The sequence below is a fragment of the Rattus norvegicus genome, chromosome 11 (assembly GCF_036323735.1).
Source record: "Rattus norvegicus strain BN/NHsdMcwi chromosome 11, GRCr8, whole genome shotgun sequence".
Lineage (NCBI taxonomy): Eukaryota > Metazoa > Chordata > Mammalia > Rodentia > Muridae > Rattus > Rattus norvegicus.
This window is the reverse complement of record NC_086029.1, coordinates 18220921-18248890: the sequence shown is the minus strand read 5'-3', so window position 1 is coordinate 18248890 and position 27970 is coordinate 18220921. Positions and strand designations below refer to the sequence as shown.

The 27970-nt window shown below is 37.0% G+C and overlaps 1 protein-coding gene across 4 annotated transcripts in view; it reads left to right on the top strand.

Moving 5' to 3' along the window:
• Cadm2 (cell adhesion molecule 2) overlaps positions 1–27970 on the top strand; it is a 977040-nt gene that overhangs the window by 723005 nt on the left and 226065 nt on the right. For all 4 annotated transcript variants that reach the window (XM_039088453.2, XM_039088451.2, XM_039088454.1 and 1 more), the window contains one exon: positions 22067–22216. In XM_039088453.2, coding sequence (XP_038944381.1) covers positions 22067–22216 — 150 coding nt within the window. The remainder of the gene's footprint in view (positions 1–22066; positions 22217–27970) is intronic.

Below are 27970 nucleotides of genomic sequence, written 5' to 3'. Positions count from 1 at the left end.
GCATTGTTTAGTGTTAACCTTATTAAAACACCTCCCATGAATGCTCATGCTGCATATGCAAGTTTGGGCGTGTGGGCTGTCTTTGCTTTTGAATGGAATATACCTTACTCATGGTAGTTATGCAACAGATAATATTAGAAGAAATGAAGATTTAACAAATGGAAATTTGTTTGAAGTTGGTTTGGTTCCCTTCGTCACCTCCTGGCTCTTTGTTAACAGATTATGTATCCCATGGTTCCGTTGTAAATTTCAGAGTATTAGGATCATACTCTACCTCTTTTAGGTGTTTTTCACTCCCGTAATTAGCTGTGGGCTAGAGGAAAAATCCTGCTCTGGGAAACAGAATTTTCACCGACAGAACATGGATATAGATGATTAGCATAAATCTTGTACAATCAATGAATATCCCTTTGTACCAGTGTAGTGGAGGCAAGGTAATGGAGGAGACATGAGAAATAGCCAAATTTAATTAGTCAAATTTATTTTTCAGAAAAATGTTTAATTTTAACTGAATACAAATACTATTTAGTAAATGGGAGATGACTACATTTAATTCTAAAACATTTTCCAGATTTATAAAATTCTGGGTCTAATACTGTTACATTGATGAAGTTTATATCAAGTTTTGATGTATTCACTACAAATGAATGGTTAGGCACATTGTTTTCATTTTTATGAGAAAAATAACATAAGTAAATTGTTTTCTTATTTTATATTCTCAAATTGTTTGTTTCTTTGTATTTTGAAAGAACTCTTGCATTCAAAGATTGGCTTTATAAGGCTTGGATAAATGCTACCAAAAAGGACGGGAAGTATACAAATTTGGTAAATGAAGTAGCAAATGCACAAATATAAACCATTAAAGATGGCTTAATAGTCAATCCAAACCACTGATGACCACTATTTATGGAAAAGAGTGTACCCTACTTTTTCATCAACCCTTCTGTTTCTCATTTGGCATGCATCCAAATTTCTACTGTGTCAACATTTGCTCCTGGGAGAAAATGAAGGAAAAGGGTCCATAAGGTTCCTATTGGCCTAGACAGTAGAAACATCTGCTGGATTCACAAACAGCTTGCTAGCCCAAGTCTGCAGGGACATTTGATGCTTATCGACCCTGCCATATGAGTCAATATTTCCTATGCACCAGGGCTATACAATCTAATTTTAAAAAGGCAAGACTGTACATTACATGTCAAGAATTCATTCATTAAATAAGTATTATGTGTTTAAAACAACAGTCACGACATTATGCTTGGTGAGCTTAATAATAGCAAAATTCCAGCTCTAAACCAATGGCACGTTATTAGCTAGTTAATGATATTATTCTGATATTGACTGATCCTGTGAATTTGTAAATGTGCTTGTGGAGTTTACGCTTAAACATCATTAGTTAGCCATTCTTTATTTTGTCAGGAATATGTGTACCACTTTTTCTGTTAGTTCATAAATGTGCAATTTGTCTATGTCCAAGTTCTGTTTGGAAAAATTCTGTGTTACCTGAAGCGAGATTTCTCCTCTAACCCACAGCTAAGTTATAGGAATGAAAAATATCTGGAAGAATTGGAGTGTGTTCCTATGACTACCAAATTTAGAACGTAATAGATACATTTTCTGTAATTTATGATTTTATGAAACTATAGGACACATTTCTATAAAATCTACTACCTTTCAATAGACTACTTTGATATTAGCTAACAGAGTGCTGAGATCTGATATTATAGCAACAAAGATGAGGTTCACCATTTATTACCTTTACTGAATGCTAATTATTTAAATTTATGTATTGTATTTATGTCTGTGAGAGAGAGAGAGTGTGTGTGTGTGTGTGTGTGTGTGTGTAACGTGCATGTGGATGCACATTTCCTTGCCTTTCCATGCATGTGTGAGGCAAGAGATCTATGCTGTGTGTCTTGTAAGATCCCGTCTTAGTTTTTGAGACAGACTTTTTCACTCAGCCCTGGAGTTTGCCCATTGGGCCAGACTGGCTGGCCAGTGAGATCTTACCCTTCTCCCTCCCGATGTTCCGGGACTGCATCACTAGGCACAGTTTTTATCTCATGCTGTGGATCTAAACTCGGGAACTCTGACTTGCATGACAAGCATTTTACTCACTGGGCCGTCTCCGCAGGAAATTATTGATTTTTAACACACAGAGTTGGTCATTTCCTGTGAGAGTCTTCTGTCATGACTCTGCCAGTGTCTGTACACTAGGAACCTTTTCAGATCATTCCATTCAGTGACTGGAATTGGAAAGTGCATCTATTTCGATACTTCATTTAATTTTTAAGGAAAACTAAAAGATATTTGAAAACATATAGGGTGTATTTTTAAAAGTTATAAAAGAGAAAATTAAAAATAAAATGGATTTTTTATTTGATTTTACATTAAAATGTATTTTTATTGTTTCTTTGAGAGTTTCATATGTTTTGATCATTTTCACCCATTTACATCCTCCCATGTTCTTTTCCCCAACACACCAAACTGTGTGAATTTTATTTTAAATGCAAGTCCGAATGATGATCCCCAGGTATTCTTAGATTTGTATAGTCCACTTCATAGGACTGTACTCTTAGAGAAAAGCAACTCTTTTTTTTTTTTGAAAAGCAACTCTTAATCACCCACCTATCAGTTGCCAATCGCTCCTTTCCTAGTACTGAGACTTCATGTGCAGCTATCCACTCTGTGATGTAATTCAGGATGGATTGACCTTATGGAGGTCTTGTGCCTGCAGTTTCAACCACTGTGATTTCATATGTGTAGCTTCTCTGCTGTGTCAAGAAGACACTGTTTCCTTGAGCTTATCTATGACTTCCGGCTCTTCCTCTTTTTCTGCCACCTTTTCTACAATGATGCCTGAACCATTTAGGGATATATAGTTCTTTTTTAAAAAAAACTTTATTCGATATTATATGTCTTTACATTTCAAGTATTAAACCCTTTCCTGGTTCCCCCTCTCGGATTCCCCCTCCCCCTTTTTCTATGAAGATGCTCCCCCTCCCGCCCACCCTCTCCCACCTCAATACCCTGGCATCCCCCTACACTGGGGAAATGAGCCTACACAGGACCAAGCGCTTCTCGTACTATTGATGCCAGACAATGCCATCCCCTGCTACATATGCAGCTGTAGCCATGGGTCCCTCCATTGAACTCTTGGGTTGGTAGTTTAGTACCTGAGAGCTGTGGGCGTAAGGGGGTCTTGTTGGGATATTGTTGTTCTTCCTATGGGATTGCAAAGCCCTTTAGCTCTTTCAGTCCTTTCTCTAACTGCTCCATTAGGATCCCCGTGCTCAGTCTGATGGTTAGCTGTAAGCAACCTCATCTGTATCAGTAAGGCTCTAGAAGAGCCTCTCAGGAGACATCCATATCAGGCTTTACCATTCATTTGCTTAATAATTTCATGAAGTCACTGTTTTTAATAGCTGAGTAGTACTCCATTCATTTCCTTAAGAGTCCAGTATGTGGTATCCTCAGGAACAGGGTCTGATTGTGGTTTTGTTTTGAGACAAGGTCTCTCTATGACTGTCTTGCTATCCTGGAAGTTGCATATAGTCCAGACTGGCCTTGAACTCACAGAGAAAAGCTACTGTACCTGAAAATTAACCAAGAGCACTGCTAGGAGACTATAGTGTGTGCTTGGGGCAGGAGGTATGGTACTTTAATATCAAATATCTTTAAAGGAAGTAACCAATTCCTGACATTGAGATTTTTATTGGTTACCATGTGGGGTCTAGTAGTGACATTATCATCTGGTTATAGTAGGACTACATTTTAACTTTTCTATGTGTGTACATCAGTAGAATTTCCTCGAGGGAAATTTTCTATAGGTGACAATTTAGTAGAAATTATAATATAGTTTTTATGCATTAACTTGAAAACCTACAATATGTGTTAGCTACTGCATTAGTTACTATTCTATTGCTGTGAAGAGACAGCATGTCCGAGATAACTCTTATAAAAGACAGTGTTTAACTGGAGACTTGCTTAGAGTGCTTAGAGTCTTAGGGATATATTCCATGATTGTAATGGGAAGCAGACAGGCATGATGTTAGAGCAGTAGATGAGAACTTTACATTCTGATATGCAGACACACACACATATACACACACATACACACTACACATGCGTACACACATACACACATCCACACACATATACACACACACATACACACACATACACACAGACACATACACACATCCACATACACACACCCACACACACATACACACATCCACATACACACACATACACACACACATACACACACACATACACACATACACACACATACACACACATACATACACACACATACACACACATACACACATACACACACATACACACATACACACACATACACACACATACATACACACACATACACACACATACACACACATACACATATACACACACATACGCACACATACACACACATACAACACACACATACAACACATACACACACACACACACACACACACACACACACACACGGGAGGGGACAGGAAGGGGAAGAGCAGGAGGGGGAGGTGAGAACTACCAAGAGGGTGGTGAAGAAACTGAAACTGGACTGGAGTGGAATTTAGAAGCCCGAAGCCTACTCTCAGTACACACCTCCTCCACTAAGGCAATACCTCCTTTACAAGGATCCCACCTACTCTACCAAGACCACACCTACTTCCACCTAGACCATACTTACTCCTACAAGACCACACTTCCTAATTTTACCAAACAGTTCCACTCCCTGGCCACTAAACATTCATTAGATGAGCCTGCGTGGGGCATTCTCATTCCAACCACCATAACTTTAATGAATGTGACATTGCAATTCAGATAGAAACAAAAACCCAGTTTCTGTGGATCAATAATCTATCATATATTCCCTTATTAACCTAGCAGAAATATTTTATTCACATAGAAACAGGCATGTAATTTAAAAGAAAAAAGTCCTCTGTCTTTCTGCAAATTAGATGTGGAACTCACATTTGTTTTCCAAACGTATTTTGATCTTATCTGACAAAGAAGAAAAAGAAGACAAATCAGAACAATTTTGAGTGTGAATAATGTAACTTTTTGATTAAGTTTAAAAGAGGCAATGTTTCTGCTAGTAAATTATGTAGATGTTGAAGTTTGTTATTTTTTTTGTTGTTGTTATTGTTGTTTGGTTGGTGGGTCTCTTTTTTCTCTTTCTCTGATATAAATAAACTTCAGTGTTCATTTTGTTAATAATAAACATCAGCCCAATTCTTAGCTTCATACTTATAGCAATGGCCAGGGAATAAACGGAGCTTATTTATCACTAAACTCACCTAAAACTAAAGGAAGTTAATAAATCATGGATTTCAATAAGCCAACAGATGTGCTGTGATCTTCTAAAATGTTTTTAAATGTGTACAGTTCTACATCACCCCAAAGTACTGAGTTCAGCTCCCAGTAGGGCTGGATTACCTCAAATATTCAACACCAGCCATCAGCAGCTCTGGGAAGCCTCCTACTTCCTGTTGGTTATATATTTCACTTATACTATACAGCCTGGTTTCATGATCCATTTTTTGGCACAATAACTTGTAATTAATCCTGACACTTTACCTTTCAGTAAATGATGTCAACAATGACATTTGGGAACTTAATACAGTACCTCAAAATCACCCTGACTTTTAGTTACTTTTGATGCAATATACAACTATGAATTTCTGAGTGCAGAGTAAGGGCCAGCATCATCCGGGACTGCTTTCCTTCCGGTTTTCTGGTTTGCCAGCCTTAACACAAATGCTTTTCATCTGGCTCCCATTTTCCTATTATTCTCTAGAATTCAACTTTTAAAATTGTAAAATCAGAAGATTGCCAAATATCTTAATTTTTAGTAAGATCTGTTTTGTTAATTAAAATATAAACATTTTACTCTTATTATCTAGCCAAATAAAAATCCAACAACCACCATAAATGCACGCATTGGTAATCTCTAGCTTTTTTTCCTTTAGAATCAAAAGTATAATTCTTGAACCTGGCTTGTCTGCACAATTCTATACAAAGTATCAACTTTCATTTTTATATTTTCTCGCATCAGTTTGCACTTGCTCTAGCAGGGTAATGTTCCCCTAGATCTAATATGGCACTACAAAGGGCTTGTACATCAAAGCACATAAACATGAACAAGATGGGCGAAATCAACATTAATGAAATCTTTGTGCATTCAGAAATGATCAAACAGCGAAAAACACATCCCATTAGCCACTGTGTTATTACACATTTCCTTTCAAAAGGGAGATTGTTCCCCAGGGAATATTCTGTTGATTCGTATGTTACTACATATTGATCTCCACTTTAAATAATTAAGGTGATATCATCTGAACACAATGTTTATTTGTTTAGAAATTGTGTGCCCGTGGTTATAAGACACAATTGCATGCATTGTCAGGAAATGAGAAGTAAACTATATGTATAATTTCTTAATCAATAATTTTTAATCAATAATTTCCCATCAATAATTTATGCCAGTTACTACCTTGAGGGCTAAAATTCTATACCTAGATGATATTTATGTTATACTATTCAAAGGGTGAATTATTTATAAAGTTATAGGATAAAGTGAAAAATATCAAAAATCTTTTTCTTTTTAGAAGAACAATATTCATATGCAGGGGTACTCTGTTTAGCCACTAGGAGAAAGGCTCTGAACAAAGAAAACTCTCTTAAACATGAAATTTAAGTAGCTATTTTCCTTCTCCCTAATAACTGATTCAGCCTTTGGAATAGCTGGCAGGATGGTTCATCAATAAAGGTGCTTACCTTTCTTGTCATTTAAAGCTTGTAGTCTGCCAAGCCCCAAAACTTAAACTCAATGCCTAGGACCCACGTGGCAGGAGGGCAGAGCTCATTCCTACAAGTAGCACTCGGCCCTCATACTTGACGTGCGGTACATGCATCTCCACCCCAAAAAAATGTATTGCGGCCTTATATCCAAAATATACAAAGAACTCAAGAAGTTAGACCGCAGGGAAACAAATAACCCTATTAAAAAATGGGGTTCAGAGCTAAACAAAGAATTCACAGCTGAGGAATGCCGAATGGCTGAGAAACACCTAAAGAAATGTTCAACATCTTTAGTCATAAGGGAAATGCAAATCAAAACAACCCTGAGATTTCACCTCACACCAGTGAGAATGGCTAAGATCAAAAACTCAGGTGACAGCAGATGCTGGCGAGGATGTGGAGAAAGAGGAACACTCCTCCATTGTTGGTGGGATTGCAGACTGGTAAAACCATTCTGGAAATCAGTCTGGAGGTTCCTCAGAAAATTGGACATTGAACTGCCTGAGGATCCAGCTATACCTCTCCTGGGCATATACCCAAAAGATGCCTCAACATATAAAAGAGACACGTGCTCCACTATGTTCATCGCAGCCTTATTTATAATAGCCAGAAACTGGAAAGAACCCAGATGCCCTTCAACAGAGGAATGGATACAGAAAATGTGGTACATCTACACAATGGAATATTACTCAGCTATCAAAAACAACGAGTTTATGAAATTCATAGGCAAATGGTTGGAACTGGAAAATATCATCCTGAGTGAGCTAACCCAATCACAGAAAGACATACATGGTATGCACTCATTGATAAGTGGCTATTAGCCCAAATGCTTGAATTACCCTAGATCCCTAGAACAAACGAAACTCAAAACGGATGATCAAAATGTGAATGCTTCACTCCTTCTTTAAATGAGGAAAAAGAATACCCTTGGCAGGGAAGGGAGAGGCAAAGATTAAAACAGAGACTGAAGGAACACCCATTCAGAGCCTGCCCCACATGTGGCCCATACATATAGAGCCACCCAATTAGACAAGATGGATGAAGCAAAGAAGTGCAGGCCGACAGGAGCTGGATGTAGATCTCTCCTGAGAGACACAGCCAGAATACAGCAAATACAGAGGTGAATGCCAGCAGCAAACCACTGAACTGAGAATAGGTCCCCTATTGAAGGAATCAGAGAAAGAACTGGAAGAGCTTGAAGGGGCTCGAGACCCCAAAAGTACAACAATACCAAGCAATCAGAGCTTCCAGGGACTAAGCCACTACCTAAAGACTATACATGGACTGACCCTGGACTCTGACCCCATAGGTAGCAATGAATATCCTAGTAAGAGCACCAGTGGAAGGGGAAGCCCTGGGTCCTGCTAAGACTGAACCCCCAGTGAACTAGTCTATGGGGGGAGGGCGGCAATGGGGGGAGGGTTGGGAGGGGAACACCCATAAGGAAGGGGAGGGGGGAGGGGGATGTCTGCCCGGAAACCGGGAAAGGGAATAACACTCGAAATGTATATAAGAAATACTCAAGTTAATAAAAAAAAAATAAAAAAAAATAAAATAAAAAAAAATGTATTGCAAATAAGTAAAAATGAGCATTAAAATGAAGGTGCATCATTGTTAAAGACAAAAAAAAAAAACTAAAATGGCCATGGCATTTAGAGTGTAAATGAGTGTTTGTTTCTTTCTCAAAGGGGACAGAATCTGGGCATATGAGAGACAATCGTGTTTTAGTAAAAGTGCAAGTCAGTAAAACAGAGCTAAGCGTTTACCAGAAGGCTATTTATCATATAAATCAAAACAGCAGCAGCAACAACAATAACAAGCAAATGAAGGCTTGCCACCTTTACAAACCTTTAATGAACTCTGATAGAATTCAACAAAGTTTTTGATCTTGGGTTCATCTTTCACAGTGTTCACAATCAAATTCTTGGATGCAGAGTTAATATTAAAAAGTACAAAAAAACAAACAAAAACCCTCCTGTTTTCTGGGAAGGTAAGTGTATCACTCAACTTCTATTGATAGTTTTCCGTTACATGCAAGTGGCTTAGTGAGTAAAGGTGAGATCATGAGATCTTTAAAACATGAAGAGTTCTGTGTGTTCTGGCTTGACCATCCTTCCTGGCTCACCTTGGACGACCGCCCTGCTCCCCTTGGACCACCCCTAACTGCCTCACTTTGGACATCAATCTTATTGGATTGTTTCCCTTTGTTGTGTGAGCCTTTCCTGTAGTTCCTTCAACTGCCAAGCCTTTTTGGCTCTGATCTAGAGACCTTTACTTATAGCTGCTGGTTGAACAACACTGCTGGCTCTGCACTATCCTTGCCCTAAGGCTATTTTGGAACTGCTGGCTTTTCCTTGAAAACAGATAACAGTTAAAATGTTACCATTCCTCAACTGGGTACTTTTACTATTTGTTTTCTCGATTTTGCTGCTTTGTCCTCATTGACAATTCTGAACGGACAACTGTCATTTCTAGGAGATCCATTCAAATTATAGCTGTGGGAGGTCTACTGTCACCATCAAACACAGATCTGACAAATAAATTCATGTAATTGAAGTTCATTTTATTGAAGAATTCCACTAAAATATTAAAAATATGTTCTGAAAACATTGCACTATAATTATAGTTTAGTTGCTCAATATGAATTGAAATTATTCATTAAAATATGTACATTTTATATGTTTTATAAATACCTTTTTTCACAATTCAAAATTTACAGAAATACTATTCAAAAGAAATGCGAAGGCTCCTTGAAATATAAATAGGTATATTGATTGCTTTAATGAAATTATTTGTATTAAGTAAAGAGAATAATAAAGACAGTATTAACATAAAGGCAATGTCAATATTCTTATTTTTCAGAAATGTATAAAATATATGACAATTCTAAAGAATAGCTTTGAATATAGATGTTAAATTAAATCAATAACTAGTACTTTAAACTCAGTACTTTAATTAAATCTAATAAACTTTATTTTCTGTTTAAGGTTAAAGAAAACAACAAAGTCAGATTAAAAACCTAGGATATTTGTATTTGTAATTTGCCTATAATCGTTATCTTATTTTGCTATGGAACATTATGGCATATAGGTATATTGTATACTAGTTGTATATTATAAATTAATAGTTTAATATTTAACCACTTTCCTGTACTTTAAATTTCATATTTCTTCAAAAAAAATAGCGGGTTCAAATTTCTGTTGTATTTGATATTTAAAGTGTATTAAATTTAGTATTACTTATTTTTCTAATATATGAAACTTCTTAGAAAAATATGTATGCAACTTACTATTCTTTTAGACTATTCTCTGATTGAATTTTCTGCCAAGGAAATGCAATTTTAAATGATTTTTTCCTTCCAGAGGAAAATTGACTTTATTAGATGTAACTTTAAAAAAATACTAAATTTTTAAATATCAAATGATACTAAAATATAGGTTAATGAACTACAGTCTATACATAAGAACAAAAAACATTTAAGTTCCTTAGGGATCCATAAATACTTGCTAAAAATTAAAAATTATAATAAAGAATATATGGATTTAGTGATAATACTGAGTGATAAAAGTAATAAAACAGGCTAGAAAAATTATTCTATGTAGATAGAGCAACTTTGGTGTAAATTCTCTAAAAGGTTACAGTATTTAATATGTGGTTTACAGGATCACCTAGTCAGAGTCATTGTATGGATAAATTGGAGACATGGTTTTCCATAAGTTCTAAAGTTTGCTAAATACGAATGACCTAGAAACCTCATCTCACATTCCGGAAAACAGAAAGTCACACAGTTTCTAGAGGAGCATTAGGAGTCTGTGCCTCAGGAGCTGCATGGCGGGGCCGTTGTAAATCTGAAAGAGCCTTTTGTCAGGGATCAGAGCCAAAAAGAGGCGAGGTCCAAGCTTTGGGTATGCTGGAGTACCAGAGTGTGAGGCTCACAATGGCCGCCGTGAACTCCAGGGTCTGGTCTACAGGATTGTAACTCCCGAGGCTGCCAGTTTGGCACTGTTCTACTTCGATATCAGGAAGAGAAAGCCTCTCCAACCTTTCCTGGCCTTGCAGGACCCGCTGTCCGCCAGCTTTGTCTCTTTCCGGCTTTGGTCTGGCAGTTGTAATGGAACATGGGTCCCCCATGTGCATCCTGTCTCTATGGAAACTGGCAGGCAGCACGGGCTGATGGCCATGCTCCACAGTGGCTGGGATGAGGGATGGCACAGAAGGTGGAGATCAGGTGTTATACTCTAAATGGAAAGTTGAATGCAGGAAAAAGAAAGTTGACTCAAAGAAAAATAAAATTATTTGGTATAAGTCAATAGCTTTTAGGAATGTTCTAAAATCTAGAATCTAGAAAACAAAACAGAAAAGAGAAAACAAGACAAGGAAAATCTCTATGTGAAAGAAGAGAGGGTTACACCAAAAGGAGAACCAAGTTGCACTTAGTTATCAGTCTTAATTTTTCCTTCAATTTCCCACCTCATATGATAGACCATTCATTGTGGTTCCCTTGGGAATTGTAAACCTGCCTTCATGACATTAGTGTTTTGCCATCTAATAGACTTTAGTATGCAATGTGTTTCGGTCCACACAACTACTGAGCCACAACTTCCCCATTAGAAGGTTATTTGTTTTGAGTGCCTTTGGTAATTTAGTGGAAGTAATAACACGCTGTGTATGCACTTAGATGTATTTTTAGACTCTAATTTAGGCAACATGAATGATCTTGAACTTTTAACATGCGCATTCTTTATTTAAACACTCCCCAAACTAGTTGAGAGAAGGGATCACAGAGGAAGAGAGATAAAAAAGAGAAGAAAGAAAGGTTGGAGAACTAAGAGAGGAAAGAAAGAGAGAGATAGGGAGAGCTGAGAATAGCACGAAGGAAGTTTAGAGTAGATCATTGTTGCACATCATTTAAAAATGCACAGCCTATTTCTTTCCATCTTTTTGCTGGCTTTATATTTCACAACAATTAGCATATTTTACATGTACTGATCCACTTGGCATTTGTGCTTTTTGTAAACCAATAAATAAGAACCTCAACACAGGAAATGTATTTTGCATTTAATTATGTTTCTGAGAGAAAAGAAAATATTTTTAAAACAAACTGAAAAAGTATGCATGTCATTTAACTCTGGTGGCAGAACCTTTTCGGAATCAGATAACTGTACATAAATTTAGCAGATGTAGGAGCATGTAGCCATACCTTCAAAGGTTAAATTACAGGCCACTTTATAACTGGGGTTTTTGACACATTTTTATTGAAAAACTGCACCTTCCCATATTCCCTTGACTTCTTTTTGTTTTCTGTTATTATTTTTTAAGTCTGGATGTTTCTTGCAAAGAATCTTCCTCATTTTTACGAAGAGAAATATAATGAGAGATGCTAAATTACTGTTAATTTGCCCCCCCAAATTCGATCCTGTGTCCTTAAAAATCACGGACTGATAATTATTCCCCCTCTCAGTGGTACAAACTCCAGCCTCATTTTGTCTGTCTGGGACTGTCTCGGGTGGCCACTGCTCTCATAGAGGAAGCAGCCATGCATAGAGTGGACTGGTGCACTTTTGTGGTCTATGCTTAATCTCTAGCTCAGGAAAAGATAGAGAAACCATCGTTTCCACTCAGGCATTGAAGAGATAGCAAAGCTGGAAATGTATTGTTTGTGGGAGTGCAGGCATGTTTGGCGGTTAGTGCTAAAACATGCATTTTTTTCTGCCTCCTCTATTAACTCCACCCCTGTATTTTTCATGCTTCTTGGTTCTCATGGTTCATACAGCCTCCTAACCAACTTACAGTGTCCATTATTTAAGAACTGGCTACTTTGTGTCCTCTGGGATTATACGCTACTCATTTTTGAGGTTTGATAGGAAAAAAGAAGGGTAAAACTTGTGAGTGTGGGACAGCTTTTAAATAACTCAGGCCAATAGAAGAAAGGGCTCTGTTTATTTCCCCTTTAGCTTGAGGTTCCTTTACAACAGACAGAAGGAAATATTAGAGAAATAAAAAATACTAAAGAAGCTACTTGGCCTATGTCAAGCATGAAGGACATTAAGCATTTCAGTATATAAATTATTCTTTTTAAGTTCTTCTCTTAGTTAGGTGTTAGCAAATCATATTTGTAACACTAGTAAAAGTTTAAAACCACAGATGGCAGGTTGGTGCTAGCTGGACAGTCTAAGAAAACCTAGCACTTCAACCTCAATCAACGAGGAGGAGGGAGCAATGGGAACTTGTATCAAAATTTTTAATTAGTGTGATGATGGGTTAAAGGAATCAAAATCCAAGTGGAAAAGCTTTGCAGTTATTGTAACCAGAGACATCAATGATGGCTTTCAGTGGCGAACTGTAAATATTTAACAGCTTTCTCTATGGGGAACATCGTGGGCCTGTAGTGTTTGCCAATTTCTATGGTGAAAATATTCCCTCCGTGGTCAATTTCAAGCTACCAGCTTATGTCACTGAGTGCGGGTGGTGAGTCACAGCCCACGGGGACTCGGAAGCTGCTCTAAGCCAGTTTGTCCTCGTTACCCTTAAACTGAATTTCAAGGACATTCTTCACTTGCTAAAAAGAGGTGCGAGGGTTGGCATGTCTTTAACATGCTTGACTGCAAACTACACCCTTTTAAAATCATAGTTAAAGAAGCACATTCCCACTCTGTTCAGTTCATAACCAGTTAGTCAATGATTAAGCATAGAGTGCTTAGAAGACAAAAGTTTAAAATCTTGCTTCTATCTTTATGTCTGTATGAGTTTTAAGGTTTCCATATACCAGACCCCTAATCTTCAAGGGGGAGATGATGCCAAGATTACTTTTGCAGATTAAACCATGAATTCACCAACGGCACCTAGAATTATATCTAGTTTCATAAAACCCATTAAATTCCCCACTTCCTCTATATCTATTGGCAGTCTCTGATAGATGACGGGAAATAATACAAAGAAAAGATAGCAAAATGGGTGGTGAGACAAGAAAAAGGTACAGAATATCAAAATTCAGAGTGATCCTCCATCCAACAAAGCTGAAGAATGGCTTTCACTTACTTCACAGTTAAGGAATGTTGTCAACTCTTTTCCCCTGCTCTAGTGTATACATTTAGTACGATCTTTCCTCTTTTATTTTCTGCCCCTTCTTAGGGTTGTAATAGTATTTGATGTATCTGTTCTCAGTCGTTACTTCCATATTCTTTCATATACTCCTAATGATGTTTGGAAAGAAATAAAATGTGCCTCCTAGTATTTTTGCTAATATGCCATTTGTGATATTTGTCCATTTATTTTCATGTAGTAGAAGTCTATACATCTCCACCTTGATATCACCATGAACAAATTTAGCACGTCTGAATTACATTTAGGTCGTTCTGCTCTCACCAGCTCTCCGTCACATGCTAGCAAATGTGCTAAGAAAATATACTCACTTAGGCTGTTGAGTATCTCCTTGGGAACTTCCCTTTAAAATAGAGAATGCTATACAGTATAACTGATTCACAGGAAAAATACACTGCTACCAAAGTCTTTTATTATTTACATTATTTTCTTTTATTGAAAAGAGATTCCTTTCTCAAACAATACATCCTGATTATAGTTTCTCCTCCCCCTTTCCTCCCAGTTCATCCTCCTTCTCTCTCCTCCATATCAATAAAGAACAAACATCAAAGAGATAACAACCAAATATAAAAAGTAAATACAATACCTTTAAGGAAAAATACCATATTGAAAGTTGACACAGCAACCCAACAGGAGGAAAAGAGTCCAAGGAGCAGGCACGAGTCCGGGACCCGCTTGTAGCAGTGAAACATGCAGAACCGCATCACTGAGTGATACCCCATTACATAAATTAACAACAATCTTTTAAATTTATTTTTCTGTTGAGGGTTATCTAGGTTGTTTCTAGGTTTCTATCTATTATGATTAAAGCCCCAATGACATGGTTGAGAAAGTATCCTTGTGGTAGGACGGAATGTCCTTTGGGTGTATGCCTGACAGCAGCATAGCTGAATCTTTAGTTATATTGATTCCTCACTTTCGTAGGACATATGGCATTGGTGTCCATAGTGGGAGTACACATTTGCAATTCCGTCAGCAATAGAAGAATGTTTCCTTTATTCCACACCTTTGCCAGCATGAGCTCTCACTAGTGATTTTTGTCCTTAGCCTTTTAGACAGGTGTAAAATGTAATCTCAAAGTAATTCTGATGTGCATTTCCCTGAGGGCTAAGGACACTGAACATCTCTTTAAGTGTTCCTCGGTATTTGAGTTTCCTCCACTGAGAATCTGTGTATAACTGTAGCTAATTTTAATTGGATTATTTGTTTTGTTTTGATGTCTAGTTTCATGAGCTCTTTATATATTTTGGATGTTAATCCTCGGTTGAATGGGGAATTGATAAAAATCTTTTCCCGTTCTGTAGACTGTCTCTTGTGGAATGCCTATGTCCTGTGACTTTCAGAAACTTTTCAGTATTATCAGGTCCCACTTCAAAAGTGTTGACATTATGGCTTATATTATTGGTGTTCTGTTCAAGAAGCCTTCTGTGGTGCCAATGACTTCTAGGATCTTCCTTGCTGACTCTTGTATCAAGCTCAGTGGATCTAGTTTTATATTGAGCTCTTTGATCTGCTTTTACTAGACTTTTGTTTAGGGTGATACATATGGATTTATTTGTATTTTTCTACACACAGACACCCAGATTGAAAACACCATTTCTTTTTCCCAGTGTGTATTTTTTGTTTCTTTATAAAAAATCGGGTGTATTTGGTGTTCATTCATATTTAGGTTTTCAATTTTATTCTGTTAATAAATATGGTTGCTTTGTGTCAATATACTATTTCTATAGTAAAACTTGACTACAGAGAAGACTATATCTCTGTAGTAAAACTTGAAATAGTGAATTGTGGGTGCAGGTGGGATGTTGAAGTCTCCCACTATTATTGTGTGAAGTGAAATGTGTGCTTTCAGCTTCATTAAAGATTTTTTTTTCAAAGAATGTAAGTTCCCTTGCATTTGGAGCAGAGATGTTCAGAATTGATAGTTCATATTGGTGGACCTTTACTTTAATGAATATGAAGTGTCCTTCCTTATCTTTTTTTGATAACTTTTTGTTGAAAGTCCATTTTGTTCGATATTAGAATGGCTACTCCAGCTTGTTTCTTAGGACCATTTGCTTGGAAAGTTTTTACTAGCCTTTTACTCTGAGGTAGTGCCTATCTTTGTCACTGAGGTGTGTTACCTGTATGCAGCAAAATGCTGGGTTCTTTACCTATCCAGTCTGTTAATCTATGTCTTTTTATTGGGGAATTGTGTCCATTGATGTTAAGAGATATTAAGGAATAGTTGATTGTGGTTTTCTGTTGTTTTTGTTATTAGAGGTAGATTTATGTTTGTGTGGCCATCTTCTGTGTTTGTTGAAAGATTATTTTCTTTCTTTTTCTAGGATATAGTTTCCCTCCTTGTGTTGGGGTTTTCCATCTATTATCCTTTGCAGAGCTGGATTTGTGGAAAGATATTATGTAAATTTGGTTTTGTCATGAAATATCTTGGTTTCTCCATTTATTTTAATTGAGAGTTTTGCTGGTTATGGTAGCCTGGGCTGGCATTTGTGTTCTCTTAGGGTCTGTCTGACCTCTGCCCAAGATGGACTAACTTTCATAGTCTCTATTGAGAAGTCTGTTCCAATTCTTATAGGTCTCCTTTTGTATGTTACTTGACCTTTTTCCCTTACTGATTTTAATATTCTTTCTTTGTTTTGTGTATTTGGTGTTTTGACTATTATGTGACAGGAGAAATTTCTTTTCTGGTCTAATATATTTGGTTTTCTTGTAGGCTTCATTTATGTTCATAGGCATCTCTTTCTTTAGGTTTGGGAAGTTTTCTTCTATAATTTTGTTGAAGATGTTTACTAGCCCTTTAAGTTGGGAATCTTCGCTCTCTTCTATACCTATTATCCTTAGGTTTGGTTTTCTCATTGTGTCCTGGGATTTCTGGATGTTTTGGGCTAGGAACTTTTTTCATTTTGCATTTTCTTTGATTATTGTGCCAATGTTTTCTATGGTATCTTATGCCACTGAGATTCTCTCTTCTCTCTCTTATATTCTGTTGGTGATGCTTACATCTATGACTCCTGATCTCTCTCCTAGGTTTTTCTATCTCCAGAGTTGTCTCTCTTTGTAATTTCTTTATTGTTTCTATTTCTGTTTTTAGATCCTGATTTGTTCAATTCCTTTACCTGTTTGGTTGTTTTCTTGTAACTCTTTAAGGGACTTTTGTGTTTTCTCTTTAAGGGCTTCTACTTGTTTACCTTTGTTCTCCTGTACTCCTTTAAGGAAGTTATTTATGTCCTTCTTAAAGTCATCTATCATCATCATGAAATATGATTTTTTTTATTAACTTGAGTATTTCTTATATACATTTCGAGTGTTATTCCCTTTCCCGGTTTCCGGGCAAACATCCCCCTCCCCCCTCCCTTTCCTTATGGGTGTTCCCCTCCCAACCCTCCCCCCATTGCCGCCCTCCCCCCAACAGTCTAGTTCACTGGGGGTTCAGTCTTAGCAGGACCCAGGGCTTCCCCTTCCACTGGTGCTCTTACTAGGATATTCATTGCTACCTATGAGGTCAGAGTCCAGGGTCAGTCCATGTATAGTCTTTAGGTAGTGGCTTAGTCCCTGGAAGCTCTGGTTGCTTGGCATTGTTGTACATATGATTTTAATCTTGTTTTTCTGTGTTGTTTTGTGTGTTGGGGTATCCAGAACTTGCTGTGGTTGGAGAAATGGGTTCTGATGATTCCAAGTAGACTTGGTTTCTGTGGTTTACCTTCTTGTGTTTGACTCTTGCCATTTGGTTACCTCTGATATTAGTTGGTTTTGCGGTCTGTGACTGGAGCTTATCCCTCCTGCTGGCCTGTGGACCTGTGACCTTAGAAATGAGAGCACTCTTGGGAGACCAGCTCTCTCCAGGCAGGTTTTGAGTCCAGAGGACTGTGGGAGCGGATAGAGACCAGAGGGAGATCTTTGCATCTTGATATCTTTTTAATTTCTCTATTCAGTGACTTAAAGATTTGATCAGCTAATTTTCCCTTGCTTGAATAGTTACCACAAATATAAATTATTTGAGGCCTTGATTTCTTTCTCAGTCTGTTTGTCAATAGTAGAAGACTACTGATTTTTGTGAGTTAATTTTGTATCCAGCTATTTTGCTGAGTTTTATCAGCTCTAAGAATTCCTTGGTGGAAAATTTAGGTTCAATTTTATATTCTATCCTATCATCTGCAAATAGCAATACTTTGAGCTCTTCCATTACAATTTTTGTCTTGTTGATCTTCTTCAGTTGTCTAACTGGTCTACTTAAGAATTCAAGTACTATATTGAATAGATAGGGAGAGAGTGGGCAACCTTATCTTGTTCCTGATTTCTTGGAATTGCTTTGAGTTTATTTCCATTTAATTTGATGTTGAATATAGACGCTGTAAACTGTCTTTATTATTTTTAGGTGTGTCCCTTGTATCCCTAATATCTCTAGGACTTTATCATGAATAAGGTGTTGATGTTTTGTTTCTTAGTTTCTATTTCCTCTCTGAATATGTTGGCCAATGTCTTCTGTTGCCTATTTTTCTGGCCTGCTTAACTGGTGTATTAACTGGGAATTCCTGGGGAAGGGGCTATTTCAGGCTGGGATACATGGATAAGTTGGGAGAAGGAAATTTGGAGAAGGAGGTTTTTGTGATCCCTTATGGTTAATGTTAGAAAAGAAAGGGAAACCTCAGCAGGTTTCCAGCTACAGAGCAAGGATGAGACTGGGGATCAGGAAGTGAAGAGACTGGATTTCAGGAGCAATGAGAGAGCTGTGAGTCTGTCTTCAGCCTACTTGTTACCCTGGGAGGAGCAGCCCTTGGATTAACAATGGGTGCCTGCTGGAGTTTCAGCTACAAGTTGGGGGAGGAACTTTAGAAGATATTATTTTGTGGGATGGACAGAAAATGGGGTCTGGCTGGACAGATGGCTGTAGTTGATGTTCTGTTGCAGCTCGGGTATGAGACTGGGGATTGAGTCTGAAGAAATAAAGTGAAAGTAGAAAGTTTGTGAGCAATTTACTTGGTTTCTCTGTCAGGCATAACCTGTGGCAACCTAATAATTCATTTTGAATTAAGGAAGTTAACAGATACTAATACAACTAAAAATATGAATTCAGTACAAAGAGAGGAGTTAGTAAATTATGAATAATAGTTGCCTGGAATAAGTTTTCTCCAAGATGGTTGAATACATTGAAATCAATGCTGACTGAACCAGATTTCCTTTCTTTACATCAGTTTTTCTCAGGTTTGAGGTTACCTTGCTGGTTCATTAGCAGCTTTCTCTCCCTCTATCTACCCTGTAAATGGGAATGCCTGAAAGACAAGGAAGTAGTATGCCTCACGTCATGTGCACATAATAAATGAAGTCAGGATGCATCGCTCACTTCACCTGATGTTTAATTTTCCCACTGAGGAAACTTCTTTGGAAAGATGTCCTGAGATTCAAAGGCAAAGTTGAGTCATGAGGGGTTAAAAAGAGAAAGGTCACAGTGACTCAGTATTCTATCCTGGTTAGAAGTAGTTGTAAATGGCAATTCAGACGTCTGAGAAGTTGTTTGACTGCCTGCCACACGGGCTTTTAAATTGATTTTGGAAACCACATGTCCTAAGGGTGTTTAGGATTAGTCGATTTGCCACATGAGTTTGCTCTGTATTTGTAAAACTAAATTATTCGATTTTCAAGAATTTAATGCTGCAAGAAAAAGAGAACTGAAATCATACTACCTTAAAGTCAGAAACTGAGAGAAATGTTGGAGGGATACAGTTCTTATATCCACCCTTGAAGGGCCTGATGCAGGGGTGTGGATTCATATTAAAACCTAACATGGAGATAAACCCTTAGTTTGTTCTCGTTCTCTCTCTCTCTCTCTCTCTCTCTCTCTCTCTCTCTCTCTCTCTCTCTCTCTCTCTCTTCCTTCCTCTTTTCTCTCCCTTTCCTTCTCTTTCTTCCTGCTTTTTGTGGACCAACAGTATTCGCATTTCACGAAACAGTAGAACAGTTATGACCCAGCAGCTACTGTGGAATGAGAAGAAGAAATGTTGAACTTTCAGAATAAACTTCCAATGGTTCGTTGACTTTGGTTCACCATGGGAAAAGAAAAAAAAATCACTTAACCTCCCAGTGTCAGTTTACCCATCTGTGAAATGAGAAGGATAATATTTTCTTATGGGATGCTTTGAAAATTATTCTAGATAAAATTGTTGCAAGCATCGCTAACTTTTCTCCCTGAATTCTTTAAAGAAACAGACAGTATTGTTCATGTACTTGTTGATAGTCAAAGCATCATCTGGGTTGAGCCATGTATATTTATTAGCAGTTGTGATACTTGGAGAGTCTCCCCTGGATTGCTCAATTTATGCATGTTATTAACACCAGGGGGTCCAAGTAATGTACCTTAAAACCATACTGAACTCCATATTCATGAACTGATAATCCCAATCACTCTCTGTTTCTGAGCAAACTCCTGTTTGCTTGGGCATGTTTTGGTTTACCCCATCTCACATTACAAGACTGATAGGTCTCTGTGCTCCCTGCCTGCGGTCATCACTGAGCAGAAGTCAAAATACACCTCATGTTTTCTGTTGAATTTCGAGCAAACTATCAAAGAATATATTATTCAAAACTCCAATGTCAAATTCAAAATTCATCTTAAAGCTTACAGGGAAGTGTCCTGGGGAGTTGTCATGATGACTTGAAGGGGCTGGCAAGGAGGAGATAATGCTCCTGATAAAAGATTTTAATACTCCAAAGTCTTGATTATGGAATGTGGTCATGAACTTCTGTGATCCTGTCATTTAAGACTGGAAAAAATGCTTCCCTTCAGGCCCTTTTGTCTCTTCTGGTGCCAATCAACAGGCATCTTGGTAATAAACTTCTTTATGCCAGTGGCTCCCATATAACCTCAAGTGGTGCTTGGAATAATGACAAAATCATTACAAAGGAAAGAAGAAGAGAGATACAATTCATGAGTGCGATTAAGCCATCCTAATGTCCTTGAATATGTAAATTATTTTGACTTAATGAACTACCTTGCTCACATAATAGTCTTGTAACCTGACTCTAGTACATCCTTTTCATCTCTGTGAATGTTTGGTATCAGACTTGATGGACTTTTTATCCAGATCAATGCAGAAATGAAATGTATAGATTGGTGCATGCGGTAACTGTTTAAATTGTTAGAACTTCTGTGCCTGTTCGGTAAATTCATTGCATAGATTGCATTAATAATTAATATATACATGTGAATTAGAAATAATTAATAATTAATATATACATGTGAATTAGAAAACTTGGTTGTATACCAACTCTATACAAATTGGCAATTCATTTAAGAAACCAAGAAGACGTTTTTCCTTAATTATGAAAAAAAGATAATTATTACAGAAAATTTGACGAAACAGTCATAAATATCTCCTTGGGTAACAGCCATGTATGTGTGCACACATGTTGGAGCCTGTATAGTTGCGGTTGCTAGGGAGAAAATATATCATTGTTGTTAATCAGGCTGACCACAAATTCCTGGAGTACAGGGGCTCTCTCTGCTTACAGAGTAACTCGTATGACTACAGGTGAATGCCACCACACCAGGATGTTGAAATATTTCAAGGACTATTCTATAGGACAAATATTCCATTTTTATAGAATAGTCACATTGTTTTGCCAACATTTTGTATTTTAGAAAAAGCTCTATAAGGTTTCCCAGTAAAGTGGGATTCATTTTTCATCTCCCTTATCATAAATTCACTCTAAAGTTCTAGTTTTTATATATTATGAGCTTTGTTCTACATCATAAAAAGCTACCAGGAAAGTGTTTTATGTATTTCCTAGGCTCCTGCAGAGAGGTTAATTCATGCAACATCGTCGTCTGCCTTACCTTCAACAATGACTCCATCTAATAACACACAACCAACTCTAGGCCAAGGGAAATTAAAGATTATTGTATTAGTATTGGAATACATCTTCCTGTGTGCCTAAGAGAGATACATATTCTGAGAAATAGAATAAAATATAAAGTGCCAGTAGTGTGGGCTAATGATTTTAAATTGTTTTTCTATATTTTGTCCTCTATACATTTGGTAGCTTAAGTTTTATTTTGAGGAAATCCTGATGTCCAATGTAGAACATGGAAATTAATCATTTTATAACTTTCATTTAATCAACATTTTCTTTAATCTCCTTTTAGGCAGCCAAGGGCAGTTTCCACTAACTCAGAATGTCACGGTTGTTGAAGGCGGAACTGCAATTCTGACCTGCAGAGTTGATCAAAATGATAACACCTCCCTCCAGTGGTCGAATCCAGCTCAGCAGACTCTGTACTTCGATGACAAGAAAGGTGAATACATTCGCCCAGGAATGGTTTAAATGTGTTCTGAAATACCCTAATTATAATGAATTTATTCTCCTAAGATGATTCAAATTATTCCTTTTGATTACTAAACTGCTGCTGCTTGTCCTTAAACATGATAAATATTAAATACTTTACTTTGCAAGTCATAAACACCAAAGACAACCTGTGTCAACTTCCTAATAAAATAAACAGCTTCAATTCTAGTTGAAAATGCTTTCCCTGCCTGCTTCTCACACTCACCTGATTGCCGTATTCTTTCACTTTTGGGAGATTCCTTGTTTGTAGAGTGAATTTTTTTCTCATGTTGGGTAATATGCTGCTGTTTTATATCTTAATTTTACATATGTAAAGGATGCTTTCAATAGAAAAAGGTTTGTCTTATAGATTTATTGTTATGAATTAGATCAGCAAGAAAAACACTATAGAAATTATTTATCTAATAATGATAATTAGAGTCATGTTCAAAAAACAAAAATTCATTAAGAAACTGTATTTATTATGTGCATAGAGGGAAAGTAGACTTGGACTCCATTAATTAACTGGAGGCTTCCAATTAGAGAAAACATAAATTAGGATTTGAATGTTTTAGTGGTGAAGAAACCATACTCTGAAACTCAAGCAAAAATCTAATAATGTGTCAAGTTGTTAATTCTCTATCCACAATTATAACAGCAAATAAATTAGTGAGTTTGTGAATTGTAATAAAATATGGAAATATTATAAATAAATTTTCATTATACAAGAAAGAATATAGGATTTAGGTATTACATAATTAAAACATTTTACATATATTAAACATAGGTGGAATTTCTCTGTCTTTAATATTATTGATAGAAAATATTTTTGAAGGTATTACATTTTTAATATATAATGAAACAAATATGTAATTAGATAAGTGAGATGAGTTGAAGTATATTGAGCATCTCTTTGTGAGAGAATAGACTGATTGGAGTATCTGCTATGATACATAGTCAGTAGTGTAGATGACAAATAACTAAAAGAACAGAATATGTTAGATGGTAAAGGTCACTCGTGACAAAACATAGATGTGGATTTAAGTCTGTGTTAGTTAAGATTCTATGAAGCGGGGCTGGAAACATGACTCAGAGATTCAGTGTGTACTCTTCTCCCAAAGAACCCAATCTGAGAATCCCCAGTGAGAGAAATAATAGGATAGATGAGTGGATAGTTTGACTTCCGTTTTGAGTGATTGTGGTGGAAAACAGGTTTAAAATACTCAAGAGCAGGCTATGGAGCTGCAGACACTAGGAATTTTTCCCTCATAGCCTGTGCCTAAAAGTAGAACTGCCTTCCCAACAGTTGGCCTCAGAAAGTCTCTCAAGGATTTCAACAGATTGAATGAGACCTACTCATGAGAATATTCTCCATTAACAAAACTAAAAAATTCAATACTGGCTTTTAAACAATAGTTTTATGGCAACAATGTAAACTTTTGTTTTACCAAATATTTGAAGACAATAGTTTCCTCTTTCCAGCTAATGAGACATTTGATATTTCCACAGATATTTGATAGAAATAAGAATATAGATGGTGGCATATATTAGTGTCTGCCTTTCCAGCACCAGGATTATAAGAAGGGCACCACCACACCAGGTTTGTGGTGGTGGTGGTGATGGGGTGTTGTTGTTGTTGTTTTATTAGGATGGTTTAGCACTTTATTGACTTAGCCATCTCCCAGACAGTAGGGTTTTTTAAATGTACAAAATACTACCAAAGAAAAATTTGTCACAACTGTTTTCCATGGATAAAATAACATTAAATCTCTCTATTTTGTGGCTCAATCATCACGTTGTTGAATGCTAGCAAGCTCTGCTTTTAAATGGGTCCCATGCTTTTTCAAGATGAAGAGAGTATGCTTACATCTGACATTTACAATTGACAGGTCACATCCTCAGGCACAAAGACAAAAATCTATATTAACTGCCCTTGCCTTTCTTCCTGTGGTTCTATAAGTTATCCTTTACAGAGCATCTAAAACTGGAATTGATTCTGAGTATTTCTAGCAAATGCAGTTGTCCTGTCATACATAGAGCAACTCGTAATACAATATCTGCAAAGAGTTGCAAGTAGGCAACGCTTCTTCTGAGCGATAAACATGCAGTGCAGAAAGCCCACAGTGTATTTTCAACATCTACCTACCTATTATTGCATCTTTGGACTTTGGTTAAATACATAATGTAACTGATCACATCAATTCTTGAAGTACATGTTTGATTCACTGTTCCTTTCTTAAAGGAACATTGCAACGGCCCAGCTCCCAACACCCACCCATTACACCTCTCTCATTGCATAACAGATCTCTGTCTACTCTTATCAACTAAAATACCAACTGGAATACTATAGTAGAGATAATTTTGCAGAGAAACTCCTTCATAAATGCCAGTCAAACTTGGTTATTCCTTCACCTGTCATTGATTCAGTCCCTATATGATATCCTATTTGAATGAGTATCTATTAGTAATGTTCCTCAAATATATGCACTTGCAAATGAAGTGTGTTTGGAAAGGCAAATCCCTAAATGTTTCTATTTGTGAAGAGTGAATGATCCAGAAAGGTGGCCCAATTCTCCATTTGGAATTAGAGACAACCTGTTCACCGATAGTGATGAGCAAAGCATGCCTGAAGATGGACAGGTGATAATCAGTTAAAATTAAACTGAAAATTCTTTGGTGAGGATATCTATTAAATGTGAGGATCCGGAACCATCTTTATGGAGACACATGTTAGACCTGAGGGAATTGGTTAACATGACACTTACCTGACCACATTTATAACCAGAGTTAAGTAAAAATTATGATCTAGTCTACATTTTGGCATGTTTATTGTAATAACATAACATTCCACAGATACTTGATAGAAATAAGAATAACTTCCACAGATAGAAATAAACTATTCACAAGCTAAGGAACCTTATTTCCAAACCTACAGCTGAGGAGAGGAGTAAAGAGATTTTAATTCTGACATTTTTGTCTTGGTTGCAAGTAGGAGGTCCACATGGAGGAAAACTTCAGCACATTCTGTCTTTCTTTGATTGTTTGAAACAACTTTTTATATATGCAGGGCTGCTCTGCAGTTCCTAGTGAAGGAGGGATACCTTGAACCCTAGTCGTCCTCTCGAGGGCAAACAGATGTCAACTTTTTGCCTCCAACTTTTTCCTTAAAGCACAGATACTCCCTTCACACTGTTGAGAATAAGACAAAGGGACACATTTCAAGTGTTTCTACAAAGAGCAATTACATGATAAGAGAAATGTCTTGTACCTGATTTGAACAATTCAGTAGCCAGATGCACATAACTGTACTTAGACTCTTTGAATAGACACTTAAAATTCCAGTGCTTAAGCGCACATGCATCACATACCAAATATTATACAGCTGACAGTTACTCTTTGGAAAGATGGTTCCAGAAATAGATTGTTCTTTACATGGCATAGCAACATTGTTGAATTAGATACAGGTAGTAGAATATAAAGCCTGCAAGGAAGAATCACATGGCTGTCACAAACTAGGCATTCAATGTTAGACAAATGAAAATATGTTGTTGAAATGATAAGCATTGGGTCAGAAATGATTTTTGATCATGCCATAGACTCACAGTGATTATTGACTCCTCTCCAAATCAGGTGATCTCGGGCAGTTAGATTAGAACCTCATTTTTAATAGGTTCCTACCTGTTCTGTTTATACCTGAAGATAAGAAGTCATTAACCTTGGAAGTAGAAATTCACACTCCCATTCCCTTTTGCACTGCTATAGATAAGTTATTTTGTTTTAATATTTAGGAATTTTTAAAAGATTAAATGAAAAATAAAATCAAGAAGACCATGCAGGAGTGCACCGGGTTTAGAGAAAGCTCGGCTCCTATTGCCCAGGCAGCATTTCCTCCTCCCTCCATTTAAACAGAACTCATCCCCACTGTTCCAAATGTTTGGAAAGCAGGTGGAACAGTGTGGGTTTGCAAAGACAGCGAAAATGTGGAGCAGAGGTCATTATAACTCCACAGGAATGTTTCATAGTATTTGACAATAGAAATAAAAAAATCAATTAGATCATGGTGTCTGTTTCTCTGCAGGCAAAGGATAAAACAATTGAAGTAGCAAAAGCTGATCACTTCATTTTCAGCAAACAATTCTATCCGTTCCTATTTACAATTACCTTAGCAAGCATCTTCAGGAGCACATAGTGTACACATTCAACAGTTACATCTCTATGTGCTTGGACTTAACGTTATATAAAAATGCAAAATACATTGCTCGGTGGTATTTTAATTTACCGGATTTTTGATGGGGGGGTGGCTTTGCCTGCCCTAAAAGCATAAAGACTTAATGTCGCTTAGATCTCTAGTACTCTTGTAAAATGCCAACTAGGTATGGAGGCTTCCTAAAATCCCAGCATTTGGGAAGCAGACATAAGAGATCCCTAGAAAAAGCAACCAAATCAAAAATCTCAGGATTTCAGCATAAGACTGTGTTAGTAAGTAAAGCACAGTGATGTAGGTAGCTACTGAGAGCAGCCTCTTCACAGTCATGCACAAATGCTCCTTACATACACATAAGCATGCAGACATATGTACATGCACACTTTGTTCACAACCACATGCACAAACATTGCCTGATACTTCCAAAGGTTTCCTAAAGGAGTGCAAGCATCTCCCAGGAGCAGAGCTCTAAGTCACTGGTGTTAATTATGCAATTATTCTGCAGATAATTTTACACTAATATTGAGCACAAAGGAAAGAGAAGAGCATGAATGAAGTTTCCTAAAACGAGAGTGATAAAAAAAAGAAGAGAAATGAGGTGAATTTTAGATGAAGGTCAACTTCTCATGGTTCCATACCAATCAATGACAGTTCATAGTGTCTGTACATGCACCTGGTGTCAATCACTTTGACAAGGTTGAAAATATTAAAGATGAGCAGAGCAAAGCAGGTATCAAGGTGGATATATAAACAGACTCTTCAACTCTTCAAGACTTGAAGATTGTGGATAGTAACCTTGTGTGGGTTAATTTGTGCAAGCGCAGACCTCTAATTTTTTTTGTTTACTCTGTATGGAAGACTTCTATTTGTTGCCTTCATTTATTTAATCTTCAGAAACCACAACTGATTCTAGGACCCTGCTCCAAAGATAGCTTCTTTGGAACTGTTCTCTTAGGTGCAACTCACACCTCAATCGTACAGCACCACAATAATTTTATACTAATTAGGAAATCGTGTAGCAAATCCAACATATTGAACCAAAGGAATCAGGTTCCCACTTGGAAATTAGTGTTACACTTAAGTAAACAGAATGTAAAAACTCCATGTGGAGAGACAAACATACTTAGGGAAATCAACAACCATGAAATATCAAGGTCCTAGCAACAGCGGAAAATGGTCTGATCTTTGGGCTTAAAGACCCTTCAGTTCCAGCTTTGTCTTGCAACAGAGTAGCAAGGATGCAGTTTGTGGAGATAAGCAAGTTGTGTCTCTCACTTTTCTGACACTATAACACCCTCTTTGTGTCTTCCCCAGGATGAATATAAGTGGAAACTATATGCCAAGGCTTCCTGGGTATATTAGTACCTCAAGGCAAAGAGCAGGAAAGATAATCAGAAAGTAACATGCCCAGTATATAACACACGTAAATCCACTAAGACATTGCATTATGTTGTGTTCATAACTGCCTTCAGTGTTCACTGATTCTTTAGAAGGAGAGAAAAGGTTCAGTAACATATTGCA